Source organism: Corythoichthys intestinalis, chromosome 18 (assembly GCF_030265065.1).
Source record: "Corythoichthys intestinalis isolate RoL2023-P3 chromosome 18, ASM3026506v1, whole genome shotgun sequence".
In the NCBI taxonomy this organism is placed as follows: Eukaryota; Metazoa; Chordata; class Actinopteri; order Syngnathiformes; family Syngnathidae; genus Corythoichthys; species Corythoichthys intestinalis.
Window position 1 is genome coordinate 23503173 of NC_080412.1, and position 19102 is coordinate 23522274.

A 19102-nucleotide genomic window follows, 5' to 3' on the forward strand; every position below is an offset into this window, starting at 1 on the left:
AGAAAGGGGGAAGTGTAAATAAATTATAGAATAAAGATTTGTTATTAGTGACAAAATTAAAAGTGATCGTTGGCTGCCACTGAGTAGCATTTGTGATCGCTACACAAAAATAGCAATGTAAATTGCCCCCAAGAACGGTCAGAGACGTAAGACAACCAGGGGATATAATATATAAGAAAGTCAGGGCATATGGTGGTAAAGGACAGATTGTTGAAACAGGAGAATATCATTGTCAGTGGCATAAGGCAATGCACACAAGAAAAACGTGTCAATAAAAAAGCCAGGTCGGCTCTTTTTCAGCCCTCGACACTCAAGCAATCTCTTTAAATGAACATTTGTATGTTCTTCCACATCTTTACCAGTGAATTTGGCGCCAGGGACATCATTTTCGGACAGAATTGGTAGGTTTAGCTCAGTCAACATCTTATTCATTCACCATTTTCATTCATTTACTATTGGGGAAAAACGGGAGGTTGACCCACCTAGCAACAATTGCTAACGTCATGAATATTAATGAACAAGAGTGATGTGTTGCTTGCGGTACGCAATTAAAAGAATACTCGAAGCAGCAAAATTTGATTCGAAGCTTTTTTCTAATCAAATTACTCGAGTTAGTTGATTGATTGCAGCACTAACCACAAACATACAATGTCAATTAAATAAAATATAGAAAATATATTTATACATTTATTTTTAAGTTAATGATACTTAAATTTTGAAAACAAGAATGCAATGCATAAAGGAAAAAAACAATGGTTCACAAATTTCGGGGTATATATAAATACATAAATAAAAACAAAATACGCAAATAAAAAGATGATTCAGGGATAATAAAAACACCCTGGTGGGAAAAAAAATAATTTCCCAATCAACATTACTGGCTCTTTGAAATGTTCATCTTCTTCATTATGAGATTGACAATTAAATTATGTAAAAACATACAAAGAAAATAAGTAACAGAAAAATGTCAGATATTAACTCTACAATGCAAGAGATTTGTGCACTTTAGCCACAGGAGGCAGTGTCGCACTTCACTGAGAACCACTAACAATAATAAAACCCAGAAGAATAATGGAGTAGAACATTAGAGGTTTGTTGATACAACTTATTTTTGGCAATGCACGAAGAGCATATGCCTGTGGGTGTTGTTCTATTTCTTGTCTATCAATAATCCCGTGTTTGTGCGTATTTTAAATATTCATTGTTTTGAGAGGTAAATACGGTGACGCAATGCTTATTTTCATTAGCGTATGAATGGCATCCTCTGTTGAATAATAGCATTAGGCTAATGGGAAAAAAGGAATATAAAGTATATTTAGTATTTTAATTGAGGGTGTAACGGTACACTAAAACAAGGTTCGGTTCATTTTTTGTACAGAAAATACACAAAATAACCCTTCAAATTCTTTAATTTTGAAAAATGCAAATAAATAAAAATGACCCTTTTGGGTGATATTTCAAAGAAATGACAATCTTGAGTTCATAAAATTAAAAGCTAAATATACAATTGTAACAATTATATGATCTTAAAATGATGAACTAACAAAACTGTATGCCCTGAATCGTCAGCAATAACAACCTGAACATGACAAATGTAAATACTCAAGTTTAAAAGTGTTGGGAGTGAGATGAACTTATCCGTGTTTTCTGCAGACAGCACATACTGTATGACAGTGACAATATCTAGCTGACTTTCTTACATGTAGATTCAACATTCATCATCTGATTGTGCCATTTTAAGTGGGGTAACATATCCGTGCACGAATAGTTGACATCACGATGGATTTTTTGCCCCACTTGCCTTTCTCCATTGATAAGTTTAACCAAAAAATGAGTTCAACAGTGCTGGCACCGGCGAAAGCGTGTTTAGCCGGCTGCGCTCCCAGCCGCTTGAGGTGGGTGGGCCCAACAGTAATGAAGTAAGACAGTCTTTTAGCTCAAGCCTCTCACTAGCATTTGTCATGTTGCCATTTGTAATGCCTGTAATTTACATGACTTTACAGGCTGTAAAGTCTAAACTACCCTGACTGTCCTACACTTAAAATGTCCATGCAGAAACTCCCACAGGACTTTGGTTCCGCACGCAGCGCTTATAACACATTTTCTGAAGAAAAAAAAAATGCATAAAAACAAAGCCGAAACGGTACGCAAGTGAACTGACCCGAACATGCAAAACCAAGAAGGTTGAATATAGGGGTGCGAATCACTGGGTACCTCTCGATACGATACGGGATACAAGGCTCACGATATATCTCACAATATGGCGGTATAACAATTATTGGTACATGGTTCAGGAAATAATTTTATAATATTTTACTGTACAAGTAATAAAGGAAAACAAGCTCATTTGATCTTTCGGATGTGAACTCAATTAGTTTATTACTAGCAGATGTCCAATTTGTTTGAACTGTGATGGTGTCAGAGAATAAACGAATGTTAATTTATGGGTCACTTCCTGTTCTGTAACCAAAAATACACAGGAAGTGACCCAGGAAACTCTTCAAATGAATAGGCAGAGAGTCAAACGCAACAGAAAGTGACCTGTAACTGCCCTAAAATGAATGATATGAAAAGATATGAATCTCATGTAAGTGTGGATATGATAACATCCTACTCTATGTTGCCTGATCCTGGCATCGACAATCTCTACTCGAGTGTGTCTAATTGCACCCAGTCATGCATGAATCCCATCAGACGTCTGATAGTCCTGCAGAACAAGTGAAAATGTTGCGCGGGGACCACCCCAGGGCCACGGCACCTCCCAAACCAACTGGAGGGGGGGCAGCATCCCACCTCCCACAGCTCCAGAAAACCATTAACCGGCCTTCAGAGAAGGGATGAGGGACGCATGACAACTGCCCGCCCACCTGGCCCACCAGCCCCCACCGCAACCCCCAAACCAACACGGCACACTGCGGTACCCCCACGGCTTGCTAGGCCTGGGGCAACATCCCACCGGCACTGAGCCAGCAACCCGCGCTGGGGCCCAAGGATACCCGGGTGGAAAAGAGGGAGGAAGGCAGAAGTAGAAGAGCGCCAAGAATCCGACGCGGCACCGGAGCCCCAACCCCCCCACCAACGCCACCGGCAGCCCAGTTGAAGAGGAGGCCCAGCCCCGTCACGCCCCTAGTTCAATACATCCACGTGAACCGTTACACCCTTAATTTTAATGCACTGTTTGAGTAATTTTCCAATGGTTAGAATGAATGTCTGAATTGGAGGTAAAGCTTTACACATACCACTTTGTCTTCTTTCTGGTTGTCAGAAGACAAGAGGCTCCATTCAATATCCAGTGGCCCAGAGTCGTCAGGTCCTAAACTGAATTTACAATCCAGTCTTACACTTTGACCACTGGCTTTTTCAATGGATGTCGGCTCCGTGGATATTATCTCCAGTCCGACTGAAGAACCTGTACGGACACACAAAGAGAAGACGAGTGTAAACAATTGCATATGGTTCGAAACCATCAAGTGGTCATAAACTGTTTATTGTTTTCAATAAGTTTTTTTTTTGTTGAAGTCACTGATCAAATCTAGAGTGACTTGCACGACAGATAAAAAAAGAAAACCGGTAAGCTGTCAAATGTTTTGGCTCAAAGAACGTAGCACTCATAAAATAACTATGGCTACATCTCGTTGTAGCAGTGAAGTACCTCCTGAAATATGCATAATGTGAAACACAGTGAAAAACACAGTAATAGAGTAGAGCATAGCTTAACTGAGGGAAGGGTGATAAGCAATGCATGTTGTAGCCCTTCTCAAACTGAGCAGACGCTTACGCATTTATTCTTGGAACGAATAGGTATAATTTCCTTGGGACATCAACTGGGCTAATAGTCTCCATTCAATAAGAAATTTAAATCCCAGTAAGGAAGAGTGCATAGATAATGGAGTTGTCACATGCTGTCTCGACACATTAAAATCCATCTGACAGCCATCCACCTTTGAGTCAGCGGGCGATGGCTTAAAAAATGAAAAAAAAAAAAAAAAAAAAAAAAAAGAAACCACAACCATGTGTCATTGCCGAGTGCGCCATTTAAGTGTAACGTCAAGAGAAAACAAGCAGATGAAAAAAATGTCATCTCCTCTTCTGGAAAAATTAAAACAAGGTAGTATTTCAAGTCACATTTCTATCTTGTTGAGCTCCACACAAAGAAGTGGAGATGACTAAATTGTGCAAGGGTAATTAAAGTAATTGCAAGAGAAGCCAAAAGCGTGCAACTGTGAGCTCTTCATTAACAACATAATTTACATATTCCTTCTGGAAGGTTTTCAATAATTAGAAGAATATTTTCACACAACAAAGAGCTTCACAAACACAAGCAGATCCAGTAATAAACATCCTTTCAAACCCTATACTTGAAACACCTTCTCCTGAGCTATTGAGCCACTACGTCTGTTTTATTAATGTGACAGACATGGGAGTGTGTGCCTCAGCATGGCAGCACTGTTGGTTATTTTCATTCACATTTACATAGCACAGAGCGCACAAGGTCAAGGTGACTGTCAGCACGTCAAAAATGCAAATGTAATTATGAATGGAAATATTTCTCTGGAGAACAGTTCTTTTTGTCTAGGTATCGTAATACTGTCTCAAGACTATTGCATAACATAAGATCCTTGCCCTGCGGGTATGAACAGCAGCAGCTACAGGTTGAGCTCTTTGCCTCATTTGACAACCATCAGCTCAATTTCATGCTAAAACTGGGCCATGTTTGCACAACTGAATTAAAATATGCCACACAAGTGTACAGTCACAAGCACGCTTGTTGAGGCTTAAACCCGTTGAGCATTTGCACAAACATACTTTTCATGTCCTAGCCGTTGGTGCTCCAGCTGGTCGTTTGAACGTTTTGACAGACTGCTTTCATGGGTGCGAGCCATTGCTGTCGGCCAAAGACGAGGAAAGCAATATCGAGAAAACTGTCACTCTCAAAATGGATAAACAGCTTTAAAACACAGTGACATGGAGGCTTAGGTGTTTTTTTCCAAAGGTGCTTGTCGGAGAAAATTGCATTCAGAGAAAAAAAACTGACAGTCTAATACACCTGTAAGTCAATCACAGACCATGCGGGATTTGTCTCAAATACAATCTATTTTACTCCACACAAATGTGAAAGCGTGTCCGTGTATTATTATTATATGTCAGCTTTGTGCATGCAAACGCTGCTTGGCTGCGGGCTCTCAGGTGACAGGAGTGCCAGGGCAGAAGAACAGAGTGTAATCGTTGATTCCGAAATCAGTCAACACACGGGAGGTTTGAATCTGTTAAATCCAGCTCGTGCACAAACAGCCTCTACGAGAAGAAATACTGTATGCTTAATGTAAATTGCATAAACTGAGCTATCACAACTGCAATTACAAAATGACACAGTCAAGGTCAGAAAATGCAACCATTTGATGTTGTCAATCAGAATGTACTTTACACTATACCATGTTGTTTGTGAAATAGCCACATCAACACACTTGTGATCGCAATACACTGTACATTTAAGGTGAATTAGTTCAAAGTTCCACATACAGCAACATTCCTAATTGAAAAAATGTATCTGTTAGAATTATTGTGCACACAGTTAACATTTATGCTTTCCTTATTATAGTTCATCACCAGATAAGATAACTTCTGTCTAGTCAGGCTTTCGTTTGTCCTGCGCCATGTGACCTCTATGTAGTCCAGTACTTCTCAAATAGTGGGGCGCACCCCCCCAGGGGGGCGCAGAGCGATGCCAGGGGTGGCGCGTGTGACCTCGGGGAGCATGCTTTTTTTTTTTTTGCCGTACTAGAATAAAATGTACTTGCACATCCACTCAGTGGGTGGCAGTGGCGCTCTCATTTTCAAAGTGCGCGCAGTGTTTTTGAAGTAAGCAAGAGCACACGGAAGAGACTCATGAGGAGCTGGAGAGCTGTGCGCCGTTTTCAAAAGCCGTTTTCCTGCCGGACTCACGCAGCGACCCACTGTCTTCTCCGGTTCTCATGTGTCCGCCCGAGAAGTGCCATTTTCGGCTTGGGATCGTCACGACGGCCGCCCTCACCAACGGTTCTCCCTCGGCCGCCGAGAATGCGCTTTTTGTGGGCCGTTTGCCTTTGACATTTAATACAGTGGTAGATCAGGAAAGACAACTGTTTACCGTGTCTAAAAATGATTATAGCGGACAGCCGGAAGCCAAATCAATTAAGACGCCACTTAAAGACAAACTGTCCTTCTGTCCAAAGACACCCCCCTCCCCCTATTCAGTTTTGTTTTTTCGGTCAAATTTTTTGGCATATTGTCCTCATGAGTTAATGTTTCTAATCAATTTGAATTTGTTATTATTTACTGATTTTATTTTTCAGTATCAAATGGTCAAAAATGTACCTTGAGTGTATTTTTACAGTTTGGATGTGACTTTTTTTTTTTTTTTTTTTTTTAATTCAGGCAAATTGATGCGCGTTGTCTTTTCTGTTACAAACAAAACAATGTTAATTAATACTTTATAAGTTGATCTCGGTTATTTTCTCTAATAGAAAAAAAGCATACAATGTGAGGCAGAGGCATACTTATAATCAGGGGTGCACATAATTTTTTTGCCCAGGTTCTCAGAGGAGGACCTGGAGATGTGACTTGGTCCTCATTCAGCTTGAGAGCCGACCCGCCTGATGCAATAAATTTATGACAAGCTTTACTTAGAGCCAATTAACTTTAATTAATTATATTAACAATTAATGTTTGATTAACATCAACTGGCACAACAAAATTGCCATTACTTTGAAGTGAAATGTAAAGAAATAAAAAGCACCATTTCAAAATAAAGGGCATTATGCGGCTCCCACATTAACTCCAAGCCTTTTTAAAAGTGGGATGTCCTCCTCATAAGACCTCATTGAACGTGCATGTTTAGCTTTGTAAAATGCGAGCAAAAACACGTTTGTCAGTGCATGTCGCTGTTTATTACCTTTATTCCGCCCTATTCCGCCACTTGTCCATAGGGCGAGTGGGGTCCTGTTTGACATCGATAGTTTGCTTAATTCCCACATGCTCTCTGTTTTTTTCGTGCTTTTCAAAGTTTGGATGGCTGAAATTCTTTGACTCTACATAAAATGCGCTGCTCTTATCGGCGACATTGGGATTCTCACGGCACATTTTGTACCGCATTTCCGTGCGAGCATCATTTGCTTCTAGTCATGGTACCTCCTGAAGCCACTTTTCAGCAAAAGTCTTTTTTTTTTTCGGTAGCTCCGGTGACGTCTCTGTCGTCTGTCTGTCTTTAGACGGGGGTGGGGGAATACGGAAGTAATTACTCAGTGTGGCCTGCCTCTTCGACATTTTGAGAAGTTATTTTCTCGTGTCCGCCGCAAATACAGTGGTCAGCCATCGGTACGCAAAAGCGTATGGAAGCCGTTGAGGGCCAGCGCGTTTGTCTACGTCCAGTACGCATGCGCGCATACGGACCACGTATGTGCACCCCTGCTTATAATAGTAATATTATAGACAAATTATACTATTTTCAGTGGTGGTAGAGTTTGGGGGGGGGGGGGGGGGGGCGAAACATTTATGTCTTCCTTGGGGGGGGGGGGGGGGGGCTAACAGAAATAATTGAGAAGCACTGATGTAGTCTATGTATTCTATTCTATGTTGTGTTCAGAAGTGGGTAGAGTAGCCCAAAATTTTACTCAAGTAAGAGTGGCGTTACTTTTACTTGAGTAATATTATTTTGAAGTATAAGAAGTCGTCCAAAAAATGTGCTCAAGTACAATTTAAAAAATATCTGGTGCCAAGAATACTCAAGTATAGAGTAGCATTGTGTGTAACTGCTTACAATGTTTTGTTTTGTTTTTAAAACAATTGTATTTTTTTCAACACAAAGTTATCGATATGAATTGTTATATTATACTGTACAATAGCCCATTAAATAACCACATTAAGCCAAAGAAAGACAAAAAAAAAAAATTTTGAATTCCAGCGAGAGAGAAAAATTACAGAAATGAGGCATAATTTGTCCAAAGAGCACAAGTGTCCTCTAGTGGAAAAAAAAATACTAAGTTTGAATAGTTGAACAGTGAATACCTCTAGTTCATTTCTAGTTCCTATTATGAATTTTAAAGGATCACATCTCCGGTTTTCTGTGGTCAAACGGAGCCAAATAAAAAAGAGAGGTTCAAATCCACACCTTCGAATCATGTTGAGGGCAGCACTCTACAGTATGTCAAATTCTTACATTTTTTTTTAGAGTGCTTTAAAGACGTCCCGTAATTGAACAGGCCGGCGTGATCACAGAATGGGAAGCTTGAGTCTGATTGGTATAATGGAGTAATGTGATTTCTGTTGCAACGTCTCACTGGTGAAACTGGTAGAGCTATTGTTGGCATCGCCTATTATGTAGAATAAAGAAGAAAAATGTAACGACTATTGCAGCCCAAAGCCCAATCTACTACTATGTATGGCTTAGTAAAACTACTCTTATGACTACATTTTTCTCAAAAAGTTACTCAAGTAAATGTTTCGGAGTAAATGTAACGTGTTACTACCCACCTCTGTTTGCATTCCTGTTCCTCCAATCCTTTTGTTTTTCCCTGAATAAAGAGGGTTGCCATTACCAGCTACCAACCTCCACAAAAGCTATATCTACTTCCAGTGTGTTCTTTTTAGCCAAGCTAGGTGTACATAAACCTAGCTTCAAATCTAACAATGTAAATTAGAGATGTTCCCATCACATCTCTTTGCAATCTATTTCGAGTAACATGATTTTGAGAATCTGCAGATACCGAGTACTCTTCTTAAAGAGCATACGACAGGAGAAAAAAAGTCTTAAATAGCATTATTATGTGAATTAGAATCATATTTTGAGACGATTCGACTATATACAACAATTTAGCAAAGCGCAGATGACGACAAATTAGTCTTTTAATCTGCCGGTTAGTCACTCCTACCATTATAGGGCTCTAGCGTCCCCAACAGGTGGATGACGTCAGCGGGAGACTGGGCTCATCGGTTTTACTATTCAGCCCATTGAGGGGGAATTTATTCAGAACGAGGAAAACGCGAGGAAGAGAGCCGCAAAATGTCATTGTTTCAGTCTCTCTACTCCAATATTTTTACAGGATATTCTTTTTATCCAAGTATTTTTTTCCCCAATAGCTAAATAAATAGCTTGAGAAGGACCAGTCAGCCCGTCGAGGGGGAATTATTCACAACGAGGAAAACGCGACGAAGAGAGCTGCAAAATGTCATTGTTTCTGTCTCTTTATTTCAATATTTTTACAGGATATTCTTTTTATCCAAGTATTTTTCCAAATTGCTAAATAAATGGCATGGTCATGACAAATAACAGTCTTGTGCTAAATGGAATATGAAATAATAAAAATGCACTTATTCAGGACGACATAGCAAAATTACTCCATAATGGTCAAAACTGTCGACTTCACCTTTACTGTCGCACCTCCCGAACGATATTTTATGACACCTAAATCGGACATATGTCATTTCCCTTCCCCGGCTTCGGAGAATGTAAACAAACCAAGAGGTGTGACAGCTAGCCGACATGCTAACCCGAACCGAGTGATGTTTCAAAGTCTTCGAAGCGGAAAATCACACATAACTAGCCCGGATTATTTGACATGACGACTGGGTTGTCAAACGTCTTCGTGGATCGGCAAACCGCCCAGCGGAGAGCAATTTACAGCTCGTTCCCCGGAGGAGGGCGGCTGCAGTTGTTGTGCAGCTAACGTGCAGCTAATGTGCATGAGGAGAGCTTTTTACATGCCTATCAATGATCAAACGTAAGCAGTCCTTTATTTAAAGAAAGTTTGTAGTGTTTACTTTGTAATCACTGTATTCGTATTTGACATAATACAAAACAAGATGTTTACTCACTTCCTCGTAAGTCCAATGGTCCCACAGTAGTAGGGCTTGTTTTGGTCCTTTTGAAACTCCAAAAAGGCGCACACGCCTCTCCCTCGTAAAGCAAGATTTTTCTGCAGCCGTTTGGCTGGCGTGATGCAAAAAATAAACGTATTAATCCGCAAAATCTGATGAATCCTTAGTCCTCATACACAACAGTACGGCTGTTTAGTGAAGAGGATGCCTTCACCCGTACACGTCACAGCGCCCTCCTCCTCAATGCAAGACCAAAGCCCGAAGTCACTCATTTTCATGGCGCGGGATTCAAAAAACTAAATAAATATAGCGATCGCTTCCACACACATCCAAGCGGTCCATATCATTCAGGAGCATACAATACCAGTTGTATTATGAAATAAACATGCTTTTTCATGTCACATGCACTTTAATCTTTATAAATGTGGATAATTTTTTTTTTTTTTTTGCTTTTAGCCCTCATTTACTGCCATTAACGGTGATAGTTTTTAAATCTATTTCAACTGGTAAGACTGGCATTGGCTGATGTGTTTCTCTGCCATTGACGGGGAAAGACATCCAATCCAATTTGACTAGGGTAATGCAGTCTACCGCAGGCATTGGCAGCCAATGAGTATGAGTTAATACTTAACACATACTTAAAACCCCATTTTTTTCAACCGACTGAGAGCTTCCGAGGGGAAGGAAAAAAAAAAAAAAAAACATGATTGGGCCCGATTTCCTATCACGTGATCAGATCGGGGACATCCCTAGTATCATTGTAAAAACAATGTGGGTGATTATTATTCGTGATAACTAATTAGAATTTATGGACTTGTGATGAAAAAATATCACGCAACCGTTGTGACTTAACATAGAACAAAAACATTCTACACCTGTCACATCAACACACTATTTTTTAACATAGTAAATTCAATGGTGAAACATAAAACATCTCCTTGTATACCTCAAATTGATAATTTGCATCCATGAGTCAAAGCTTTAACAATATTTGCAAAATCACTGCAATTGTTACTAACTACTAACCTACGCTCAACATAAAGTATATGTACTGTACATATTCTGGGTAAAGTATTGCCTGATAAGTCTGTGACAGAACACATCAGAAGTCAGCCTTTATAGTTTTTGATAGCAGCTGAGCAAAAGTAAACTGACCTTTGTCTTCTAAGGTAATACACCAGTCAGATGAGAGGCCTTTATCTAGTATAAATACAGTTGTATATCAGACCTAGACAGAAGTATAAGTACAACAGAATGCCTACGTCGCAACCTAGTATTTGGGGGACTAAATGCTAGCTAATTAAGAAGTAAATTTCAATAACTACCAGCAAGCATAGCACCAAGTGTCTTAGTGAATGTCACATTCCCTCCTGTTCTACAAAACTGTAAATACCAGCATGATTACTAAAATGCCGGAAATGACCACAAGGAATTCAGGGTGTCAGCATACCCCATTCAATATTCCCACTTCCACTCACCGATTTACATTCACCAATTCTGCCAGAGCTGTCGTTCTCCCTCCCTGTCCTCCTACTTGTAAAGAGCCTAGCCTCTAGACCTCTAATTCTCTGCGGTGTTACTGATTGTAACTCTGTTCACCCCCTTCACCTTTGTCGGCATACAATGGGGAGTGAATCCTGTCTCCTGGCAACCAATCCCACGGAGAAGGGTGGGTTGCTGTGGCGATTGAGAGACGGGCATTAGAAGGGAGGAGAAAGGACAGCTTGATTGACAAGGGGAAGAGTAAAAGACAGGTTTAGTAAGTGAAGCTGTGGCAGGTTTAACAAAGTGAAAGTTACTTTTCATTTTTAATTTTTTTTTTTTTTTTTTTTAATTATTCCCATTTCAAAGTATGTGTAGGAGTATTTGAGGCATGTACATTGCCTATGGAGAAACTTAATTATTTATCGTAAACGTATTTTTTACTCGGATGTTGCAGATATACAACATACAGGGTTTCTACACGTATCGGCAAATCTCATTTAATGCTTTTTAATTCCATTTTAACCTAATTTAATGCCAATACCCAACTGCAGATAGTTTCACACAGAAATTGTAAGTAGATTTGTCCAGTAAAGACTTTTTAACCTATAACCGATATCCCGATATTGTCCAACTCCAAAAATCTGATACCGATATCAAACAGATACCGACATATGAGGTCGTACACTTAACATATTATGGCTAATTGCATTCTGATGTCCCACTGGATACTTTAACAATGATAAATGTAACAACTTCAAGGTTTTCCAATAAACATTCCATGAAAAATAAGAGAACTTCAATTGATGTTATGGAAAAACTGTCTATATTGCGCCAGAATATTTATTGTTGAAATCAAAATAGTTCATACATCATCGATTTTTTTGATCAAATGCAAGCGCAAAGTACCAATAAGGGGTATATGTACGGTTTTTATGGACAGAATTTCAAGGTGCAGCCGAAGCGTTGAGGGGGTCTGGTTTGGTGACCTCAGCATTGAATCTCAGATTTTTGCAGATGATGTGGTGCTGTTGGCTTCATCAAGCCGTGACCTCCAACTCACACTGGAGCGGTTCGTAGCAGAGTTTCAATCATTTATTGTTCATTTAATTTTGGCACCATGCATGCAAATGGTCCGCCCAAATAACAAATCCCAAGCATCTTAGTTTGCTGACAATTAATGGTCAATAAGCATAACTGCTGTGCTCAGCTGTGACTAGCCCTTGTACAAAGGCAGAAAGCTTCTACATTCACTTTGAAGGCAACACGCATATTGGCCCAAAACCGATAATGAAAAACCAATTTTGAGATTATCCCATAGAATTTTAAAATGCTTTTATCGACTGATATTATGGGCTTCCTGATAATATCGGACAACCCACATTTTGAAAAAAAAAAAAAACAATTTTTTTATCGTCAAGTTTACTAATGCCTCGAACATTTAGTTTAATGCTTTTTAAGGCTTGAATTTTGACAAAATCCATTTAACGTCTTTTAATGCTTTCTCATCGCCCCCATAAGCCCTCGACATAGGATCGCTTCGACACACATCTTTTTGACATCCGACGTAAAATTTGACTCACCATTTGTTTTTACATCCGATGACATGCTCGAAATACGACGACATGGCAGCACTGCAGATAAACGCACCGCGGATTTCTTGTGAGAGAAATCAACAAAGGTTTCAAAAAGGTTGGTAGAGGTGGTGAAACAAGGAAAAAGGTGACACATACCATTGAAAAGATGATGCAAATTATAGAAAAAATATGAGTGTGGGGTGCGCATCCGTGAACAGGCTCAACAATACATCTCCACGGTCCTCCTCCAACCACGGTTTGCCAGTTTTTTTAAGTAAATGTGACAATTATTATTGTGGTAACATCACCAAAGAAATCGCCAGCTTCGTCAGGTTTTTAATCATTTATTTCAGAACTAATCCATCACAAAACGCCTACTGTCCACCGCAGTTGACTGTGTTCTCAAGAAAACATAGAAAGTGAAAGTAAGCTCTCAACCTTACCGGTCCATCTCTCCGTCACGTCAGCCGTGAGGGTGCAACAACAAAAGATGTCCGCTACATTAGAACCTGATTCGTTACATTATTACAGGAATCATTATTATTATTATTACTATATTATTATTCAGATTTTTATTTATAATTTGTTTTGCTATGTGTAACTGCCATTTGTAATAGTACCAGCCGTATCAAGGATTTAGTGGAGGTTTTTGGGCTGTGTAATGAATTAATGGAATTATAATGTATTCTTATGGGAAAATCCTGCTCGACAACATACGACCATTTCGACATACAAACAAGGTCCTGGAACGAATTAACGTCGTATGTAGAGGTACCACTGTATAAGATTGAGACTGCAAAATGTTTAAGTTAATCTTTGTGGACAGCTGGACATGTATTATTGTCCAAATATGGAGAAGATGGAAATTGACTAGTTTAGCAGGTAGCTACTGAAACAGTCCGGCAAAAGGAGTCCAATATTGATGGTTTTAAAGCAGTATATTACAATCCAGTTGAGGTAAACTGTAGAACTGTGTTCTCACTGGCCAAGTTTATTCTTGTCGCGCAATAGATTCCCATACAAAGTCAATATAATCGCGCGTTGAAGGGAGAGAGGTCGCCCTAGCGACCGATGATGCGCATCCAACGTGACGCGATGTCACCCTTTTGACCAGATAGGCCCCGACCCATGTTGTCACACAACGAATGTTTTTGCTGCAAGAAGATGGCCTGGATTTATCGATGTCCGACCGATTTAAAAAATGACGAGGAAACAGCGAATCAAATATTTTTTCTTATTCGTTTCAAATTGAACATTTTTATCACTGTATTTCTCATCTAACTCAATGTGTTGAGTAGCCTAACGCTGTCAGGAAGTGTACCTTTATTGACTTTCTACACATTTTTAGAGTTGTAAAAACCAACCTACAGTATATACTGTATATATATATATATAAACTCTGGCATTGGCAATTTGACTAAAATTCCTACTGCAAATATCTGAAAATGGAATGGTGACGCACCCGTTCCTTTTAAGTTTATGCAGCATGTTGTCGCTTCTGCAGAGAGCAATAACCCTGAAACCAGGACAGTCTAACAAGCTACGCTTTTGTGGCCCTTGTCCTGGCTGAGCCAAAATGTTCTGGCAGAGGACACTGAGGATCATAAGCTCCTTTCCCCATCCTTTGACAAGGAAGTAATTAGTCTAAAACACATGTCTTAGCATTTGAAGGGGCTAAATAAACTCAACAACAATGGAAAGATGTTGCCTTAACTTTTCAAGGTATTGTGTCACTTTTCATGATGAGAAAGGCAAGGCAGGTTTATTTATTTAGAGCAATTCTCTTAAACTGATAGACGCTGATTAAATGTAGAAATCCAATCCGTATAGATTATTATACTAATGTTTAGAGTTGATCTTTGCCGTTTTTTTATTCCAAAAAATTAGTGATGATGATCGGCGATCACATCATTTTCAGAGGACCAGAATGAAAAAAATGTGGGTCTTTAAAATAGATTTATTTAAATTTTTAAGGGCTCCAAAGCAGCAAAATAATTCACATGGTGAAGGAGATTGCCAAAAGAAACAAAAATATTAGTGCTGCAACGATTAATCGATTAACTCGAGTATTCGATTAGAAAAAAAGATTCGAATTAAATTTAGCTGCTTCGAGTATTCGTTTAATTTAAGTGGAGTTGTAATGGTTTATTTGGAAAGCATTTGCATTTAGTTTTATTGATTTGGGTGGATACTCTGTCACCTGGTCTGCCTCATTTTAAATGGCGGAATCCAACTGCTCATTGTTAAGACCAACAAAAGCTAACATTTAGTTTTAGCTTGTTTTGTTTTTTTAATGCATTTGTAATTTAGTTTATTGGTATATTTAGCCGTTCTTTGTGGGACCAAGTGTCTGTAACATTTGTGAAGAGCACTGTAAAAAATGTTAGCGTTTTATAGCATTTAATCTAGCAAACTTTTGCTATGCAAGTTAGCCAATTGTTCTTTTGTTGTACATAGATCCTAAGTTATTTATTTGTTGCTCAGCTCAGGTATTTTAATTTTTCAAGTTCCTTATCCGATTACTCGATTATTCGAACTAAATAGTTACCGATTAATCGACTACTAAAATAATCGATAGCTGTAGCCCTAACAAATATACATGTTTTTTACTACACAATGTTGCAACACAGCTAGGATTGGGTACCGAAACCCAAAATTAATTTGGTACCGGTTCTGAAACAAGTGGTGGTACCCAGACTATACATAAAAATGATCATTACGGATTAGTTGAATTTTTATTTTCTTCAGTCGTTGTTTCTTTTGTTTTTTACTCCGCCTGCTTGTTCCGTAAACAACAGTGGCATCAGTGGTGTGATTCACAAACCACAGAGTCAGGCAGCACCAAAAATATCAAAATACAGTGGTACCTCTACATACGAGGTTAATTCGTTCCAGGAGTAATTTATAAGTTGAAATGGTCGTATGTTGAGCAGGATTTTCCTATAAGTTTTCATTGTTTCTGATGATGAAAATCCATCTCTGAGTTTTGTGAGTCCGTTTTATGTGGCTATGTAGCCCAATCAGAGATCCAATCTGCTTGCCTCAGGCAGAGCTGATGAGGACATTGATTGGGAGTGTGGGTATTGCACTGGCTTCATGTCTCTTTTGACGTTTCCTGATCCGTCAGTCACCTCGGTCCTCCTCAAGTTTGTGGACGCCATGTTGAAGGAGCTGCCGAGTTTCCAGCTGGATCGGTTTAAGACCACATTTTTTCCATGGCAGCCTTCACCTGGTCTGTATAGCGCTTTTTTGGCTGTCCTACCAAGCAACAGCCAAGATGGAGCTAGCCATAATGCAACTTTGGGGGCAAGCACTCCTTTGGCATCCAAACTACATGGCCTAGCCAGCGAAGTTGGTGCTGGGTGACTGTAGCCTCCACACTGGTGGAGTTGGTTTTGTTGAAAATTTTAGTGTGGGGGATTCTGTCCTTCCAGGATACCCCCAGGATGCATTGTAGGCACCTGATTTGGAAGGCCTCCAGCCTCATAAGAATGCCTTATAATTAAAGATGCACCGATACCAGTATCGGCAAGGGGGGCCGATCCGGCCCAAAATGGTATCGTAAGTACCAACAAAGAGGGCACCGATACCATTTTCCGGTCTAGTATTATAACATTTGACCGCAGCCTTTTTTCCTCCTGACGCTTACTCCACTCTGTCTCTATGTTGTGTGATGACACATGATCAGACCAATGAGAGCGTGCCAATAGCCGCTCTCAACCAATGGCAGGCAGCATTTTCATATGTAGGAAAAACAAACTGCGATAGTAAAATGTCGGCAGTCTGGACATATTTTAGTTTATAATCTCCGTCGAGTACGATAACTGCATGCAAGATTTGCGGCCTGAAAGTTTCGAGAGGTGGAGTTAAATCGGCTAGTTTGGATACCTACAACCTGATAAAACCTTTGAAGACGAAACATGTGAACGAACACAAAGAGTTTGAGGCTGCAACAGCACGACTGCTATCCAGAGGAAGGGGGCTGGACCGGAGCAACAATCTCTGGTCAGTTCACAACGTCTACTTTACTTTTATTGTCTTTTACTGAAAGAAATACCGCAGTAATTTGCGACCTGTTTCCAAAGTAGGGTTGCCACCTTTCAGAAATAGAAATAAGGGACGCCCCCCTCCCTCCTTTTTTAAGCATTGTTCAAGGACCGTTTCAGCACTGGATTCATTTTAAAAAGTACCAAGTAGTAACAAGTAGTGGATAAAAACCCAAACCATACCGAACCCTTAACACAGCCGTAAACAGCTGAAGCAGAAATAAAAACTGCCAGTAAAGAACAGTATGGTAGTTGTCGCAGGAAGCTAATCATAAGATAGCATCATGCAAGAGTGATTACGTAATATTAAGTATAGGAATACTCAATAAGTGGTGTGCTTTATTTTTCTCTCCTTAATAAATTGCCGAGGCACTGTGTCGGGACATGGTATGGGCAGACTCAAAATCAGGTACAAAAATATGTAATTGGGACATCCCAACAAAAAAAAAATTACAATTATTTTTTTTTTCGTAGCAGCTACAGTACATAAAATAAAATCCAAAATGTATGCTGTACTTAAATTTCCTTTTACTTATGAAGAGATAAATAATGCAAACCCAACAGTCTTTTCTTGAGTAGGAAATGATAGAATAAACACTAATACATTAGTGATTCATTATTGTAATATTGCAGTCTAGGGGCAGTGGAATGAGTAAATTAAATAGCTTAGACACTCTCGCTATCACAAACAGTTAAGCCAGTCCCCTGTGACTGTGGCAGAGAGAACATCAATTATCTTGCTCACAGCACAAGATAACTTCTTAACTTGGTTGCCACTCAGAAGGAAGCCTCTGAATACTCGCCCAAGTGTGCCCAGTGGAATTCAAAGCGATGCGTGCGCCCTGTGTGCTTTGTTAGTGACGTTTATTTAATGTTGTACGGGGCTGGGAATGTTGAACCATTCTGATTGTGCTGTAATGCAGCTTGAAAGCTCCACTGCCCACACCACACAGCCATCAATTCCCAGTGAGTATGACCTAAAGGCTGTTTTGACATAATTGGACATTAAATGATGAAGGGGTGACAAATGGCACGCACTTTACTTTGCTGTATGGGTATTTGACAGCTTTTAAAGGGGGGTTCTGGGTGATATTTTGATGTCATTGCAATGGACATACACAGAAGAGACTGTTGTCTGTGTACAAACATTGACAGCTATAGCAATTATGAGAGCCCCAAACTTTCTTTGTGCAACAATTCATGACTTCCCTCTCCAGCTGCTGCTGAGATAAGCTATCATTAAGAAGGTAGTGACTCAATTATAATTCATGAATTTAGATGAGTTATAGCCCCACCATCCAGTTAGAAATAACTGATGGTGCTGAACAATTGAGGCAACAAAGGAACTACAGACTAGGGGGATGGAAGCTGAAAGGAGGAGGGGTGGGAATTCCCAGTAGTATTTGTTATTTAATGGCCAGTTAATGACAAAGTCAGCAAGTCTTAATTGCACTTTCATAGTCAGTGGATTTGCACTTTTAATTTTAAGCAAGTATTACCATTTTACAAGCAGGTTTCCCAACCTGCCGACCACCGGGGATTCCACAGCAGCAAAAAGCAAGATCACAACTTTGCATTCACTCTCTACAACCCCCATCCCATTTGAGACTATTTAAATATGGTGTCAAAGGTCAGATAACAATGCCCACCATCGCCAGTCAATCCAAGACCTAAAAATGTCGCGAGCTCTTCTTTTAGAATCAGTGTTGTTTTGGGCAGCCCCTTTAATTTTTGTCTTAGCTTTTTGGACGAAAATACTTATTAGTCTTCATCATATTTTCATCATTTCAAAATCTTTTCGCCTTCGTCTAGTTTTAGTCGATGAAATCTCATACAAATTTCGTCTAGTTTTTGTCGACAGTAATTCAAAATGTTTTGGTCTGTATAATTCAAGTTTTAGTCCAAAAAAATAAAGGTTGACAACAATTTCCAAAACATTGACAGACGAGCAAATATCGTAGCGTCTACAAGGAGAACGCCAACTTTGTGATGATAATACTAGGGCTTCAACTAACTTTTTTCAATTACATTCACAATTTCACTTGAAGTTTTTTTTAGACATGTTGTAAGTAACAATGAAGACAGAATGACTGACTACTACCTTCAAAAATAATATTTATTACAGCTTAACTGTAATCTACAACT

General features: G+C 39.5%; 1 protein-coding gene across 1 annotated transcript in view; it reads right to left on the bottom strand.

Moving 5' to 3' along the window:
• cxadr (CXADR Ig-like cell adhesion molecule) overlaps positions 1-19102 on the bottom strand; it is a 94921-nt gene that overhangs the window by 37940 nt on the left and 37879 nt on the right. The window contains exon 2 of the mRNA XM_057820221.1: positions 3240-3409. Coding sequence (XP_057676204.1) covers positions 3240-3409 — 170 coding nt within the window. The remainder of the gene's footprint in view (positions 1-3239; positions 3410-19102) is intronic.